Here is a 13,368-nt window from a genome sequence, read left to right as displayed (position 1 = left end):
CGACTACGGGTGCTGTCTGCACGGAGTTTGTACGTTCTCCCCCGTGACAGCGTGGGTTTTCTCCGGGATCTCTGGTTTCCTCCCACACTCCACAGACGTACAGGTTTGTAGGTTAATTGGCTCGGTGTAAATTGTCCATCGTGTGCGTAGGACAGTGTTAATGTGTGGGTGTCAGCGCGGACCCGGTGGGCCGAAGGGCCTGCTTCTGTGCTGTATCTCTGTAAACTAAACTGAACTAAACGTGTGAAAACAACAGAGCAAAGCAGACGATGATCAAGGGAAATGTGGAATGGTTCGTCGTTGGCTGAGGACAGAAAGGTCAGTGTGGGAATGGGAGTTGAAGTGCTGAGCCACCGGGAGATCACATAGGTTGTGAATTTGTGGAATTCTCTGCCACAGAGGGCAGTGGAGGCCAAATCACTGGATGAATTTAAGAGCGAGATAAATAGAGCTCTGGGGGCTAGTGGAATCAAGGGGTATGGGGAGAAGTTGTGCACAGGTTACTGATTGTGGATGTTCAGCCATGATCACAATGAATGGCGGTGCTGGCTCGAAGGGCCGAATGGCCTCCTCCTGCACCTATTTTCTATGTTTAGGCGGACGGAGCGGAGGTGTTCAGCGAAACGATCGCCGAGCCACACCTGGAACAGCGGATACGGTAGATGAGGTTGGAGGAGGTGCAAGCGAACCTCTGTCTCACCTGGAAAGACTGTCGAGATCCTTGGATGGAGTCGAGGGAGGGAGGACGTACAGGGGCAGGTATTGCATCTTCTGCGGTGCGGAGGAAGGCACCTGGGGAGGGGGTGGTTTGGGTGGGAAGGGGTGGCCGAATTGACCAGGGAGTTGCAGAAGGCGGAAAAGGGTGGAGATGGGAAGATGTGGTTCGTGGTGGGATCCCATGGGAGGTGGTGAAGCGCCCCCTGGTGCATCAATGCAGTAGCAGCAGCTTTACCAGAAGGAGTGAATGAATGTGCTGTAATAATGGCGCATTTGTTAGAGTTGCTGCCTCACAGCGCCAGAGACTCGGGTTCGATCCTGACCACGGGCGCTGTCTGTACGGAGTTTGCACGTTCTCCCCGTGACCTCCGTGGGTTTTCTCCGGGTGCTCCGGTTTCATCCCACGCTCCAAAGACGTACAGATCTGTAGATTAATCGGCTTCGGTAAAGATCGCATATTGTCCCTTGTGTGTGTAGGATAGTGTTAGCGTACGGGGTGATTGCTGGTCGGCGCGGACTCGGTGGGCCGAAGGGCTTGTTTCCACACTATCTCTTAAGTTAAACTAAACCCACCTCTCCCACCTGTTCAGGTACGCCACTTAGATTGCCAATCACCAGTTGCTCACAGGCAATCACCTCTTCCTCGCCTCTTTTACTCTGTCCCAGGCTCATAACTTTGGTAGGAGCAGAATTAGGCCATTCGGCCCATCAAGTCTGCTCTGCCATTCAATCATGGCCGATCCATCTCTCCCTCCTAACGCCATTCACCTGCATTCTCCCCGTAACCTCCTCCATCATTCCCAGGACAATGTCTGCTAGTCCCCACTTACAAGGTGCCCTGCTGCAGGTCGAGACCCCGAAATGCAATCTGCCTCTCAGCGTCTGAGACCCGGGTCCGATCCTGACCTCGGGTGCTGTCTGTGCAGAGTTTCCACATTCTGCTTGTGATCGCGTGGGTGCTCCGGTTTCCTCCCGCAATCCAAAGACGTGCGGGTTTGTAGGTTAATTCAGCCTCTGTAAATTGCCCTGAGTGTGTAGGGAGTAGGGTTGCCGACTTTCTCCCTCCCAAATAAGGGACAAAATGTGACATCACTGCCCAGCCAGCTAGCGGGCCTCTGGGCCTACAGCGGGCCTCTGGGCCTACAGCGGGCCTCTGGGCCTACAGCGGCCTCTGGGCCTACAGCGGCCTCTGGGCCTACAGCGGCCTCTGGGCCTACAGCGGCCTCTGGGCCTACAGCGGCCTCTGGGCCTACAGCGGCCTCTGGGCCTACAGCGGCCTCTGGGCCTACAGCGGCCTCTGGGCCTACAGCGGCCTCTGGGCCTACAGCGGCCTCTGGGCCTACAGCGGCCTCTGGGCCTACAGCGTCCGGGCCTACAGCGTCCGGGCCTACAGTGTCCGCGCCTACAGCGCCCCCTGGGCCTAATACGGGACAAGTGCAGTCCTGTACGGGACAAACCAATTTAGCCCAATATACAGGACAGCTGGCAACCCTATTAGGGAGTGGATGAGGAAGTGGGATAACATAGAACTAGTGTGAACGGGTGATTGATGGTCCGAATGGACTTAGTGGGCTGAAGTGCTAAACACTTTATCTCCCTGTCCCATTCCCACACTGACCTTTCTGTCCTGGGCCTCCTCCACTGTCAGAGTGAGGCCCAGCACAAATTGGAAGAACAGCACCTCATATTTCGCTTGGGCTGCTTACACCCAAACTGGTGCAGGTGACAATAATAAATTAAACTCCAACGCAAACTCAACTATGCAACTGCTTTGAATTTTGGCAGTTCTTTTCTTCAATAAAATCCACCAAAAATGATTTAGATGGAGTAAGTGTGCAATGCGCTCACACTCGTTAAGTTCACTGTAGGTAAACGTGCACCATTTGCACACTTGGGTTCTGGCGTGTTAATTGTGTGCTGTAGGCGAGAACCTCGATACATCGCTGTAACTACTGTGAGTTGAGTGTTGACTGAAGAAGGGTCTCGACCCGATACGTCCCCCCCTTTCCTTCCCTCCAGAGATGCTGCCTGACCCGCCGAGTGACAGGGAAACGAGAGACACAGACGGTAATGTGGAGAGATGTAGAACAAATGAATAAAAGATATGCCCCCCCCCAAAAAAAGTAACGATAATTAAAGGAAACAGGCCATTGTTCGCTGTGTGCTAGGTGAGAACGAGAAGCTGGTGAGTCTTGGCTTTCCTTCCCTCCAGAGATGCTGCCTGTCCCGCGCGCTGAGTTACTCAAGCAATTTGTGCCAATTTCCAATAAAGGGCTTTATTTTTTATATATTTTTAACAAGTAGTTGGAAATAAAAAGGTCTAAAGAGGGTAGAGGGAGTCCAAGAGGAGGGGGGCCGATGGAGACGGGAGGAGGGGTCTTCACTGGGTGGTGAGGGCTCCTTCCCGTAGAATAAGGCAGGGAGGTGATGGAAGAAAGGTTCCAGGTCGTGGCGGAGCTGGTATTTGTTGAGGTGGGGGGCGAGGGGAACAAAGGTGAGGCCTCTGCTGAGGACAGACCGTGCCATATTGGAAAGGGGAGGTCAGGAGGGGGATGGTGAAGACACGACAAGGGTAGGGGTCGGGGCCGGAGGTGAATAGAACGGTCTATTCTCCATTTTCCTTGATCTCCATTCCCTGTGTCTTGTTCTCACACCTTACACTTCCTTATCTATGTACCCCCCCCCCACCACGCCCTCCCTTGACATCAGTCGGAAGAAGGGTCTCGACCCAAAACGTCGCCCATTCCTTCCCTCCAGAGATGCTGCCTGACCCGCTGAGTTACTCCAGCATTTTGTGTCTACCTTCAGTGTATTGCACAGATAGAGTCATTGAGTGATACAGTGTGGAAACAGGCCCCTTTGGCCCAACTTGCCAAACACCGACCAACATGTCCCGGCTACACGAGTCCCATCTGCCTGCGTTTGACCCACAACCTCACCCGTTCCTTCTATCCAGAGATGCTGCCTGTCCTGCTGAGTTACACCAGCATTTTGTGCCGATTTCCAATAATTTCTCTCGGGAGAGAAGGAATGGGCGACGTTTCGAAGTCTGAAGAAGGGTCTCGACACGAAACGTCACCCATTCCTTCTCTCCCGAGACGCTGCCCGACCCGCTGAGTTACTCCAGCATTTTGTGTCCACCTTCGATTTAAACCAGCACCTGCAGTTCTTTCTTGGACACTTCCAATAAAGGATGTTGGGATTAACGAAGCCAACCTGGATATTTTGGCCTCGTTAAATGGGCTGCAGATTTGTCAAAGGATAGCACCGCCAACCCTGTGCCTCTAAGAGAGGCGATCGAGAGAGAGAGAGAGGGAGAGAGAGAGAGAGAGAGAGGGAGTGAAGAGGAGATATGGTGGTACGCGTTAGTTTATACACTTAAAAAAGAAAAGTTCAACTTTTATTTTTGTTTCCAACATGCAGGAGGAGCTGCACATGAGGCATTTAATTAGAAAAGACATAGTGGGGGTGGGGGTGGGGGTGGGGGTGGGGGTGGGGGTGGGGGTGTGGGTTGGGTGAGTGATATTTTGCACATCAGTACACATCTGCATTCTTGGCTACCGACTAGTCACAGCCTCCTCCGATAACATACACACAACAGTGTCGTGGAGCACAGACATCGACCCGGAGACCCGCCTCGCCGACAGCGCCCCGGGGGCGGGCGCGGTCGCACCGCGTCGTTTCACCGTCCGGCTTTCCCCCTTGAAAGCTCAAAGTCCGAGGGAGGAGAAGCCGCCGCGGCCAATTCACCCGCCGGGGGGCGGAGTCGAGGGGAGGAGAGGCCCTCAAAGGAGTGGCGAGTCGTCCGGGGTTACGGGGAGAAGGCAGCGGGGGGGGGGGGGCACGGGGTTGAGAGGGGAAAGAGAGATAGATCACAGGCCACACACGCACACAGCCTCAGAGTAAAAGGACGTACCCCATTTAGAAAGGAGACGAGGAGGGATTTCTTCAGTCAGAGGGTGGTGAATCTGTGGGATTCTCTGCAACACAGTAGGCCGCGGAGGCCAAGTCAGTGGATGTATTTTAAGGCCGAGATTGACAGATTCTCGATTAGCGCGGGTGTCGGGGGTTGTGGGGAGAAGGCAGGAGAATGGGGTTAGGAGAGTGAGATAGATCAGCCACGGAGTAGATTTGATGGGCCGAATGGCCTAATTGTACTCCTACAACTTAAGTGCAGGGCAGGTTTTCTTCTTTACCACAGAGGCCGAATGGCCTAATTCTGCTCCTAGAACCTATGAACTATTCTGGGAGTGTGTGTGTGCACGTGTGTGCGCACGTCTGTTTGTGTGTAAGTGCGTGTGCGCATGTATGTTTGTAAGCGTGTGTGCATGTGCACGTGTGTGCATGTCTGTGTGTAAGTGCGTATGTGCATGTGTGTGTGCATGTGTTTGTGTGTAAGTGCGTGTGTGAATGTGCACATGTTGTGCATGTATGTGTGTAAGTGCGTGTGTGCATGTGTGTGCGCATGTCTGTATGTAAATGCGTGTGTGCATGTGTGTGCGCATGTCTGTGTGCATGTGTGACTTCCCTTCGGACAGACATCCCACCTGAACTGACGTACAGCACTTTGGTCAACATGGGTTGTTTTTAAATGTGCTATACAAATAAAATAGACTTGACTTGACACGGATGGAGCCACTCTGATCGTGGCCCACGTGCGGACATCAAAGCAAACTCTGTCCGTCCAGTGCCGCCCCGCACTGGGGCAGGTAGCCGCTCGGGATGGAGGTGACTCCAATATCTAGGACGTTTCGCGGAGGCTGGGTGTTCTCTGGGATGGGTCGGGTGGGAAGGTGGGTGACGGGATCCAAGAAACTCCAAAAGGAAGGAACATGGGAAGAGAAGATGAGATCATGAGGTGAGGAGAATTATACGGCACTGATGTTGCCTCTGGTCACAGTTTAAGAATAAGGGGTCGGCCATTTAGCGCACAGATGAGGAAAAAGCTTTTCACCCAGAGAGTTGTGAATCTGTGGAATTCTCTGCCACAGAAGGCAGTGGAGGCCAATTCACTGGATGGTTTCAAGAAAGTGTAGGATATAGCACTTAGGGTTACTGAAATCAAGGGATATGGGGAGAATGCAGGAACAGGGTACTGATTGTGGATGATCAGCCATGATCATATTGAATGGCGGTGCTGGCACGAAGGGCCGAATGGCCTACTCCTGCACCTATTTTCCTATGTTTCTATCATCTCCCCGTGACCTGCGTGGGTTTTCTCCGGGTGCTCTAGACATGCAGGTTTGTAGGTTAATTGGCTTTGGTACAAATGTAAATCATCCCTAGTGTATAGGATAGTGTTAGAGTATGGGGATTGCTGGTCGGCGCGGGATTGGTGGGCCGAAGGGCCTGTTTCTACGCTGTACCCTCAAAATCTCTGAATTATAAAGTCTAAAAGTGAAATTACTTTTAGTGTTGGATACAGCTCTTAGGGCTAATGGAATCAAGGGCTGTGGGGAGAAAGCAGGAACTGATTTCGGATGATCGACCATGCGTAAGTGTGGCTCGAAGGGCCGAGTCAAAGATACTAGAGGAACAAGATAGACCACTCGACCCTAAAGACCGTAGTATGGCATGACGCCATTTTAGTAGGCAGAAACGTGCAGAAACATTTAATAAGAAAAGTGTGAAAAATCTGTGAATTGATAGATGGATTGTAATGGTATCATCACCCACACTGTTCCCCCAAAACACTGATTACACTGCGAGAGGCAGAGCGAACGGCGGGTTTTGCCTACTAAAATGGCTCCTTTGCGTACGACACTTCAATGTAGGCGATTTCAACAGAGTGGTCCATCTTGTTCCTCTGGTATCTTTGGCCGAATGCACCTATTTTCTATGTTTCTATCAAGGTGGAGGTGGGAGTTAGGATCCAAAAAAACTCCAAAAGGAAGGAACATCGAGCTGGGTGGAAGGTGGAACGTGGAGAGCGAATTTCTCGGAGGTGTGAATCACCGGCCCTCTTTGCCTGGAATTGTGCAAAGCCTGCTGACTATCTGACAACAAATATCCTCTCTCTGTCTCGGGCCGCTGAAAGAGAAAGGGTAGCCCAAGGGACAGAGTTGCATTCTCCTTTGTTACAAGAATGGATAAGACTTCACTGACTGGGAAACAACAGACTTTGTCCTGCCTGCTATATAATATATGTATATATATTTACATAGATAAAGAGAGCAATATAAAGATCGATTTTTTTGTTTGTTTTAACTTTAACTCCACGATATCATTTACATGTTACACTTTTTTAAAATTTTCTTAACAGCAAAAGGGGGGTGAAAAAAAAATGTTTTAAGACAAATATCTTTTTTTTTTTCTCCAAAAAATCCTTCCAGAAAAAACCTAGGACAAGTTTTGTCATTTTTTTTTCTTTTTGTATTACTGATAATGCAACTTAGGAATGTTTCCAAAGCCATTCTGATACCTCGACCTCACAAAATATGGACTCTCCTTCCCAGAAACATTGGCTGCAAGGTGTATGGTCTTTTGCCAGCGTGGTGGACAAGAGTTCTTCTGAATCATGCTTTGGCGCCATCTTCTTTAGGCTGGGCGACGTTGTTCGGCACAGCTTCCTCTAGGCTTTCTGGACTCAAGCATTCCTTGCCATTGCCTTCTTTCGGTGGTAACTTCCTGGGGAGGGGGAGGGGGGGGAGAGGAAAGGGTGAGAATAGGTTACATCGCCCGGTTGTCCCTGTTGTACTTCATGGTCTGGTACCTGTTGTACCTTTGTTGTGACTCTGGAAGGACCACGAGTACACATGTTTAAGATGTTATCATGGTGGAGCTTAACTCCAGGCCTAATCACACCAATCACTTATATACACAGGCATACAAAGTAGTCCCAGCAATATCACAACATCCCCCTTGTCTTATATATTACAACATCCCCCTTGTCTTATATAAAATGTTTGTTTTGTCCACATTTTGTTTTTTGTATTGTTTTCTTTACCATTCTAGGGCTAAAATATATTTAACAAACAAAACCAAAACACCATTGCTTTTTGCAAACAAAACCAATAACACAACTAAACACAATTGCTTTTTTCGCCATCATGGTGGTCACTCCTCTCCGTGTGGTCACTTATTCCGTGTGGTCGCTCATCTCCGTGTGGTCACTCCACAGATATATACATATATATATACCAGAGCATCAAAGTAGTCCTTGTGACCAACAAAGTAGTCCTAGCAATATCACAACAGTCCCCTCTGGAGCTTTTTGGAGGAGATCACTTCAGAAATCAGATAATTAAAAAAGGTGGGTCGACATAAACAGATTATCATTACATTTGAAACAAAAAACAAAGATCATGTTGTTTGGAAATTGTAAAATTTGTAGAAGTTTGGGCGGTCACGGTGGCGCGGCGGTAGAGTTGCCGCCTTACAGCGAACGCAGCGCCGGAGACCCGGGTTCCGTCCCGACTGCGGGCGCTGTCTGTACGGAGTTTGCACGTTCTCCCCGTGACCTGCGCGGGTTTTCTCCGAGATCTTCGGTTTCCTCCCGCACTCCAAAGACGTGCGGGTTCATAGGTTAATTGGCTTGGTGTAAATATAAAAATTGTCCCCAGCGTGTGTAGGATTGTGTTGGTGTGCGGGGATCGCTGGTCGGCGCGGACCCGGTGGGCCGAAGGGCCTGTTTCCGCGCTGTATCTCTAAACTAAACTAAAATAAACACTCGGGGTGTTGATTTCACAGAATGCTGGAGTAACTCAGCAGGTCAGGCAGCATCTCAGGAGAGAAGGAATGGGTGACGTTTCGGGTCGAGACCCTTCTTCAGACATCCTTTCTTTGTCCCGCCCCCTCCGCTGACATCAGCCTGAAGAAGGGGCTCGACCAGAAACGTCACCCATTCCTTCTCTCCTGAGATGCTGCCTGACCCGCTGAGTTACCCCAGCATTTTGTGAAATAAATACCTTCGATTTGTACCGGCATTTGCAGTTATTTTCTTACTTAGGTGGTGTTGATATCGAGAGAGTATAAGAAAATAAATTTCTAGGCGTGATATTAAAACCACAAAAGTCTGCTGGAAACCTCATATAAAACATGTCAGAGCAAAGCTGGCAAGGAGCATTGCAGTGCTGGAAAGAACAAGGCACATTCTGAATCTCAAAGCGCTGTACAGTGTTTATTGTTCACTTGCATTGCCATATCTAAATTACTGTGTGGAGGTGTGGGGGTCACAATTACAAAAAAGCACCCTACATCCATTATGCAGACTGCAAAAAAAAGGCCTTAAGGATAGTTAATAACGTAGGATTTCTCGAACACACCAACTCTCTGTTTTTTTAAAAGTCAAATGCCTTGAAGTTTATGGATCGAGTAGAATTTAACACAGCACAAAAATAATGTATAAAGCAAGAGACAAATTACTACCGGGTAATGTACAAAAAATGTTCTTTGACAGGGAGGGTGGTTATAGTTAGAGGCAGGAAACATGTTCCCAATGTTGGGGGAGTCCAGAACCAGGGGCCACAGTTTAAGAATAAGGGGTAGGCCATTTAGAACTGAGATGAGGAAAAACGTTTTCAGTCAGAGAGTTGTGAATCTGTGGAATTCTCTGCCTCAGAAGGCAGTGGAGGCCAATTCTCTGAATGCATTCGAGGGAGAGCTGGATAGAGCTTTTAAGGATAGCGGAGTCAGGGGGTATGGGGAGAAGGCAGGAACGGGGTACTGATTGAGAATGATCAGCCATGATCACATTGAATGGCGGTGCTGGCTCGAAGGGCCGAATGGCCTACTCCTGCACCTATTGTCTATTGAAAGTTTAATTTAAAGAAACTTAGTGTTCGTACAACTATGAAAAGTGTGTGCATTTCAATCTGTGGGGTGAAATTGTGGAATGATTTGGATGTGGAACTCAAGCAAAGCACAAACATTACTCAGCTCAAGAAGATGGACAAAAAAATATTTTCCAGAGGTATAAGAATGAGGTTGTTATGACGGTTAAGTTTTAGTTTATTGTTGCAGTGTGATATTCGCACTGTGCATAGGATTTGGATAATTGTTTATAAACTGCGTATATGTATGTTTGCGTGTGTGCACATATGCGTTTTTATGCACACACGCGATCGTTTCGCTCAGCGATCGTTTCGCTCAGTCCGCCTTAACGAACCTGATCTCCCGGTGGCTCAGCACTTCAACTCCCCCTCCACTCCCAGTCTGACCTTTCTGTCATGGGCCTCCTCCAGTGTCATAGTGAGGCCCACCGCAAATTGGAGGAACAACACCTCATATTTCGCTTGGGCAGCTTACAGCCCAGCGGTATGAACATTGACTTCTTTAACTTTAGATAGCTCCTCTGTCCCTCTCTTTCCCCTCCCCCTTCCCAGTTCTCCCACTGTCTTCCTGTCTTCGACGACATTCTTTCTTTGTCCCGCTCCCTCCGCTGACATCAGTCTGAAGAAGGGTCTCGACCCGAAACGTCAACCGTTCCTTCTCTCCTGAGATGCTGCCTGACCCGCTGAGTTACTCCAGCATTTTGTGATACCTGCGTATATGTGTATGTATGTATGTGGCTTATGTATGGATTTCTGTATGTATGTATGTAGGTATGTATATGTTTGTGTATGTGTTTATATATATATGTAGACAAGATAAAGTTTGTGAATTAATTGATGAGTAGCGAAGGGGTTGGAATAAATAAGTGTAGACTTCCTCCTACACCTTTTCAAACATGTAAGATTTAATTTGTGTTGTTTATGAGAATTTATTCATTGAGTTGTCTATAGGTTTATCGTTCATTCCATTTTATTGTTATTTTGTTTTGTTTTTATCTTTTTTTGTTTTACATGTTCGAAATAAAATATAAATAAAAATAATTAAAAAAAATAAACTCGACTCCAGTGACATTTTTGGACCAAAAAGGAAGACACAGAGTGCTGGAGTAACTCAGCGGGTCAGGCATCATCTCTGGAGAACATGGACACAGAGTGCTGGAGTAACTCAGCGGGTCAGGCAGCATCTCTGGAGAACATGGACACAGAGTGCTGGAGTAACTCAGCGGGTCAGGCAGCATCTCTGGAGAACATGGACACAGAGTGCTGGAGTAACTCAGCGGGTCAGGCAGCATCTCTGGAGAACATGGACACAGAGTGCTGGAGTAACTCAGCGGGTCAGGCAGCATCTCTGGAGAACATGGACAGGCGACATTTCATCAGGTCATAAGTGATAGGAGTAGAATTAGGCCATTTGGCCCATCAAGTCTACTCCACCATTCAATCATGGCTGATCTACCTCTCCTTCTTAATCCCATTCTCCTGCCTTCTCCTCCATAACCACTGATACCCGTACCAATCAAGAATCTATCTCTGCCTTAAAATTATCCACTGACTTGGCCTCCACAGCCTTCTGTGGCAAAGAATTCCACAGATTCACCACCCTCTGACTAAAGACATTTCTCCTCATCTCCTTCCTAAAAGAACGTCCTTTAATTCTGCTCGCGGCTCTATCTATATCTGAGCTATCTATACCTGCCCTTCACCTGTATCCACCTATCACTTGCCAGTGTGGGTGCTTGTCAGTACGGAGTTTGTACGTTCTCCCCGTGACTGCGTGGGTTTTCTCCGGGTGCTACAGTTTCCTCCCACATTCCAAAGACGTACAGGTTTGTAGGTTCATTGGCTTCTGTGCTTTGCCCTTGGTGTTTAGGATAGAACCAGTGTATGGGTGATCGCTGGACAGCGTGGACTCGTTGGGCTGAAGGGCCTATTTCCACGCTATATCTCTAAACTGAATCAGATCAAACCAAACCAAACTATTCAGTCACAAAAAAGACACAAAGTGCTGGAGTAACTCCATGGGACAGGCAGCACCTCTGGAGAACATGACTATATCTGCCTATCAAAGCTCCTCCTCACCTGTATCCACCTATCACTTGCCAGTGTGTTGCTTGCCCCACATCCGGACCAAACTCAGTTCCTGGGGGGACAGGGCTTTCTCCATCGCTGCTCCCACCCTATGGAACTCACTACCCCAAACCGTCAGAGACTCCTCCACACTCACCACATTCAAAACATCACTGAAGTCTCACCTGTTCAGTACTGCCTTCAACCACTGAAGGTCACCTCACCTTCTGTCTCCTTTCTCTGTTCGTTTACTTATTTATCTATTTATTCACTTCCCTATGTTCTCTAAATCCCTGTAAAGCGTCTTTGAGTATATGAAAAGCGCTATATAAATGTAATGCATTATTATTATTATTATTAGAGAGTTTGTATGTTCTCCCTGTGACCGCGTGGGTCATTGACCATTTGCCAATGACCATTGGCCATTGAGCATTGAATCATTGGCCATTGACCTTTGAGCCATTGGCCATTGACCTTTAAGCCATTGAGCCACTGAGCCATTGGCCATTGAGCCATTGACCATTGGCCATTGAGCCATTGGCCATTGACCATTGGCCATTGAGCCATTGAGCCATTGGCCATTGAGCCATTGAGCCATTGAGCCATTGGCCATTGGCCATTGAGCCATTGGCCATTGACCCATTGAGCCATTGGCCATTGACCCATTGAGTCATTGGCCATTGACCATTGAGTCATTGGCCATTGGCCATTGAGCCATTGGCCATTGACCATTGAGCCATTGGCCATTGAGCATTGAACCATTGCCATTGAGCATTGAACCACTGGCGATTGGTGATTGGAGGCGGCCATACTTACTCTGGCTCGGTGAGAGGCGTGGTCTCGTTCGGTTCGTTCGCCGAGCTCCCATCGTGGTTTGTGATTGGTTCATCTTCTGTCCTCATCTCCACGATGGGTTCCTTCGATCCGTCCTTCCTGGGGAGAGAGAACGGGGAGCACCCGTAGAGTCGTACAGCAGGGAAACAGGACATTCGGCCCGGCTTAGTTCAGCTTACTGTAGAGTTACAGGGCGCAAACGGGCCCTTCATCCCACCGAGCCCGCGCCGACCAGCGGTCCCCGCGCACTAACACGACCCTACACACACACACACACTAGGGACAGTTTACATTCGTACAAAGCCAATTAACCTACAAACCTGTACGTATTTTGGAGTGTGGGAGAAAACCCACGCAGGTCACGAGGAGAACGTACAAACTCCGTACAGACAGCGCCCATGGTCAGGATTGAACCCGGGTCTCTGGCATTGTGAGGCAGTGACTCCACTGCTGCACCACCGTGCCATTGTGCTGCCCCTTTGGCTGCTGAGAGCGTGAGCGGGGGGGGGGGGGGGAGAAGAGGGTGGAAGGAGGGGGAGGGGGGGAGAAGGGGGGGGAGAAGGGGGGGGGAGAAGGGGGTGGAAGGGGGGGAGGGGGGGAGAAGGGGTGGAGAAGAGGGGGGGAGAAGGGGGGGAGAAGGGAAGGGGAGAAGGGTAGGGAAGGGGAGAAGGGGGGGCAAAGGGGGGGGAGAAGGGGGGTAAAGGGGGGGAGAGAAGGGGGGAGAAGGGGGGGGAGAAGGGGGGAGGGAAGGGTGTTTAAAGGGGGGATAAGAGGGGGGAGAAGGGGGGAAAAGTGGGGGAGAGAAGGGGGGGAAAGGGGTGGGGGAGAAGGGGGGGAGAAGGGGGGAGGGAAGGGTGGGGGGAAGGGGGGGGCTAGCGAATGAGGGCTGCCGAGAACAAAGGAGAGACCCGGAGAGAGGGGTGGGGGAGGGGCCTGTCGAGAATGAGGCCTGTTCCCACGCTGCACCTCTAAAATTAAA

At 49.7% G+C, this 13,368-nt stretch overlaps 1 protein-coding gene across 1 annotated transcript in view; it reads right to left on the bottom strand.

Annotated features, from left to right (window-relative positions):
- Positions 1-4,168: 4,168 nt before the first annotated feature.
- Positions 4,169-13,368, bottom strand: part of ncam2a (neural cell adhesion molecule 2a) — a 161,048-nt gene continuing 151,848 nt past the window's right edge. The window contains exons 15-16 of the mRNA XM_078409730.1: positions 12,372-12,488; positions 4,169-7,344 (exon numbers count right to left, since the gene is read on the bottom strand). Coding sequence (XP_078265856.1) covers positions 7,233-7,344; positions 12,372-12,488 — 229 coding nt within the window. The 3' untranslated portion in view covers positions 4,169-7,232. The remainder of the gene's footprint in view (positions 7,345-12,371; positions 12,489-13,368) is intronic.

The sequence above is a fragment of the Rhinoraja longicauda genome, chromosome 12 (assembly GCF_053455715.1).
Source record: "Rhinoraja longicauda isolate Sanriku21f chromosome 12, sRhiLon1.1, whole genome shotgun sequence".
Classification (NCBI taxonomy): domain Eukaryota; kingdom Metazoa; phylum Chordata; class Chondrichthyes; order Rajiformes; family Arhynchobatidae; genus Rhinoraja; species Rhinoraja longicauda.
Note: the sequence above shows the minus strand (reverse complement) of the source record. Positions and strands in the feature narration are given on the sequence as shown.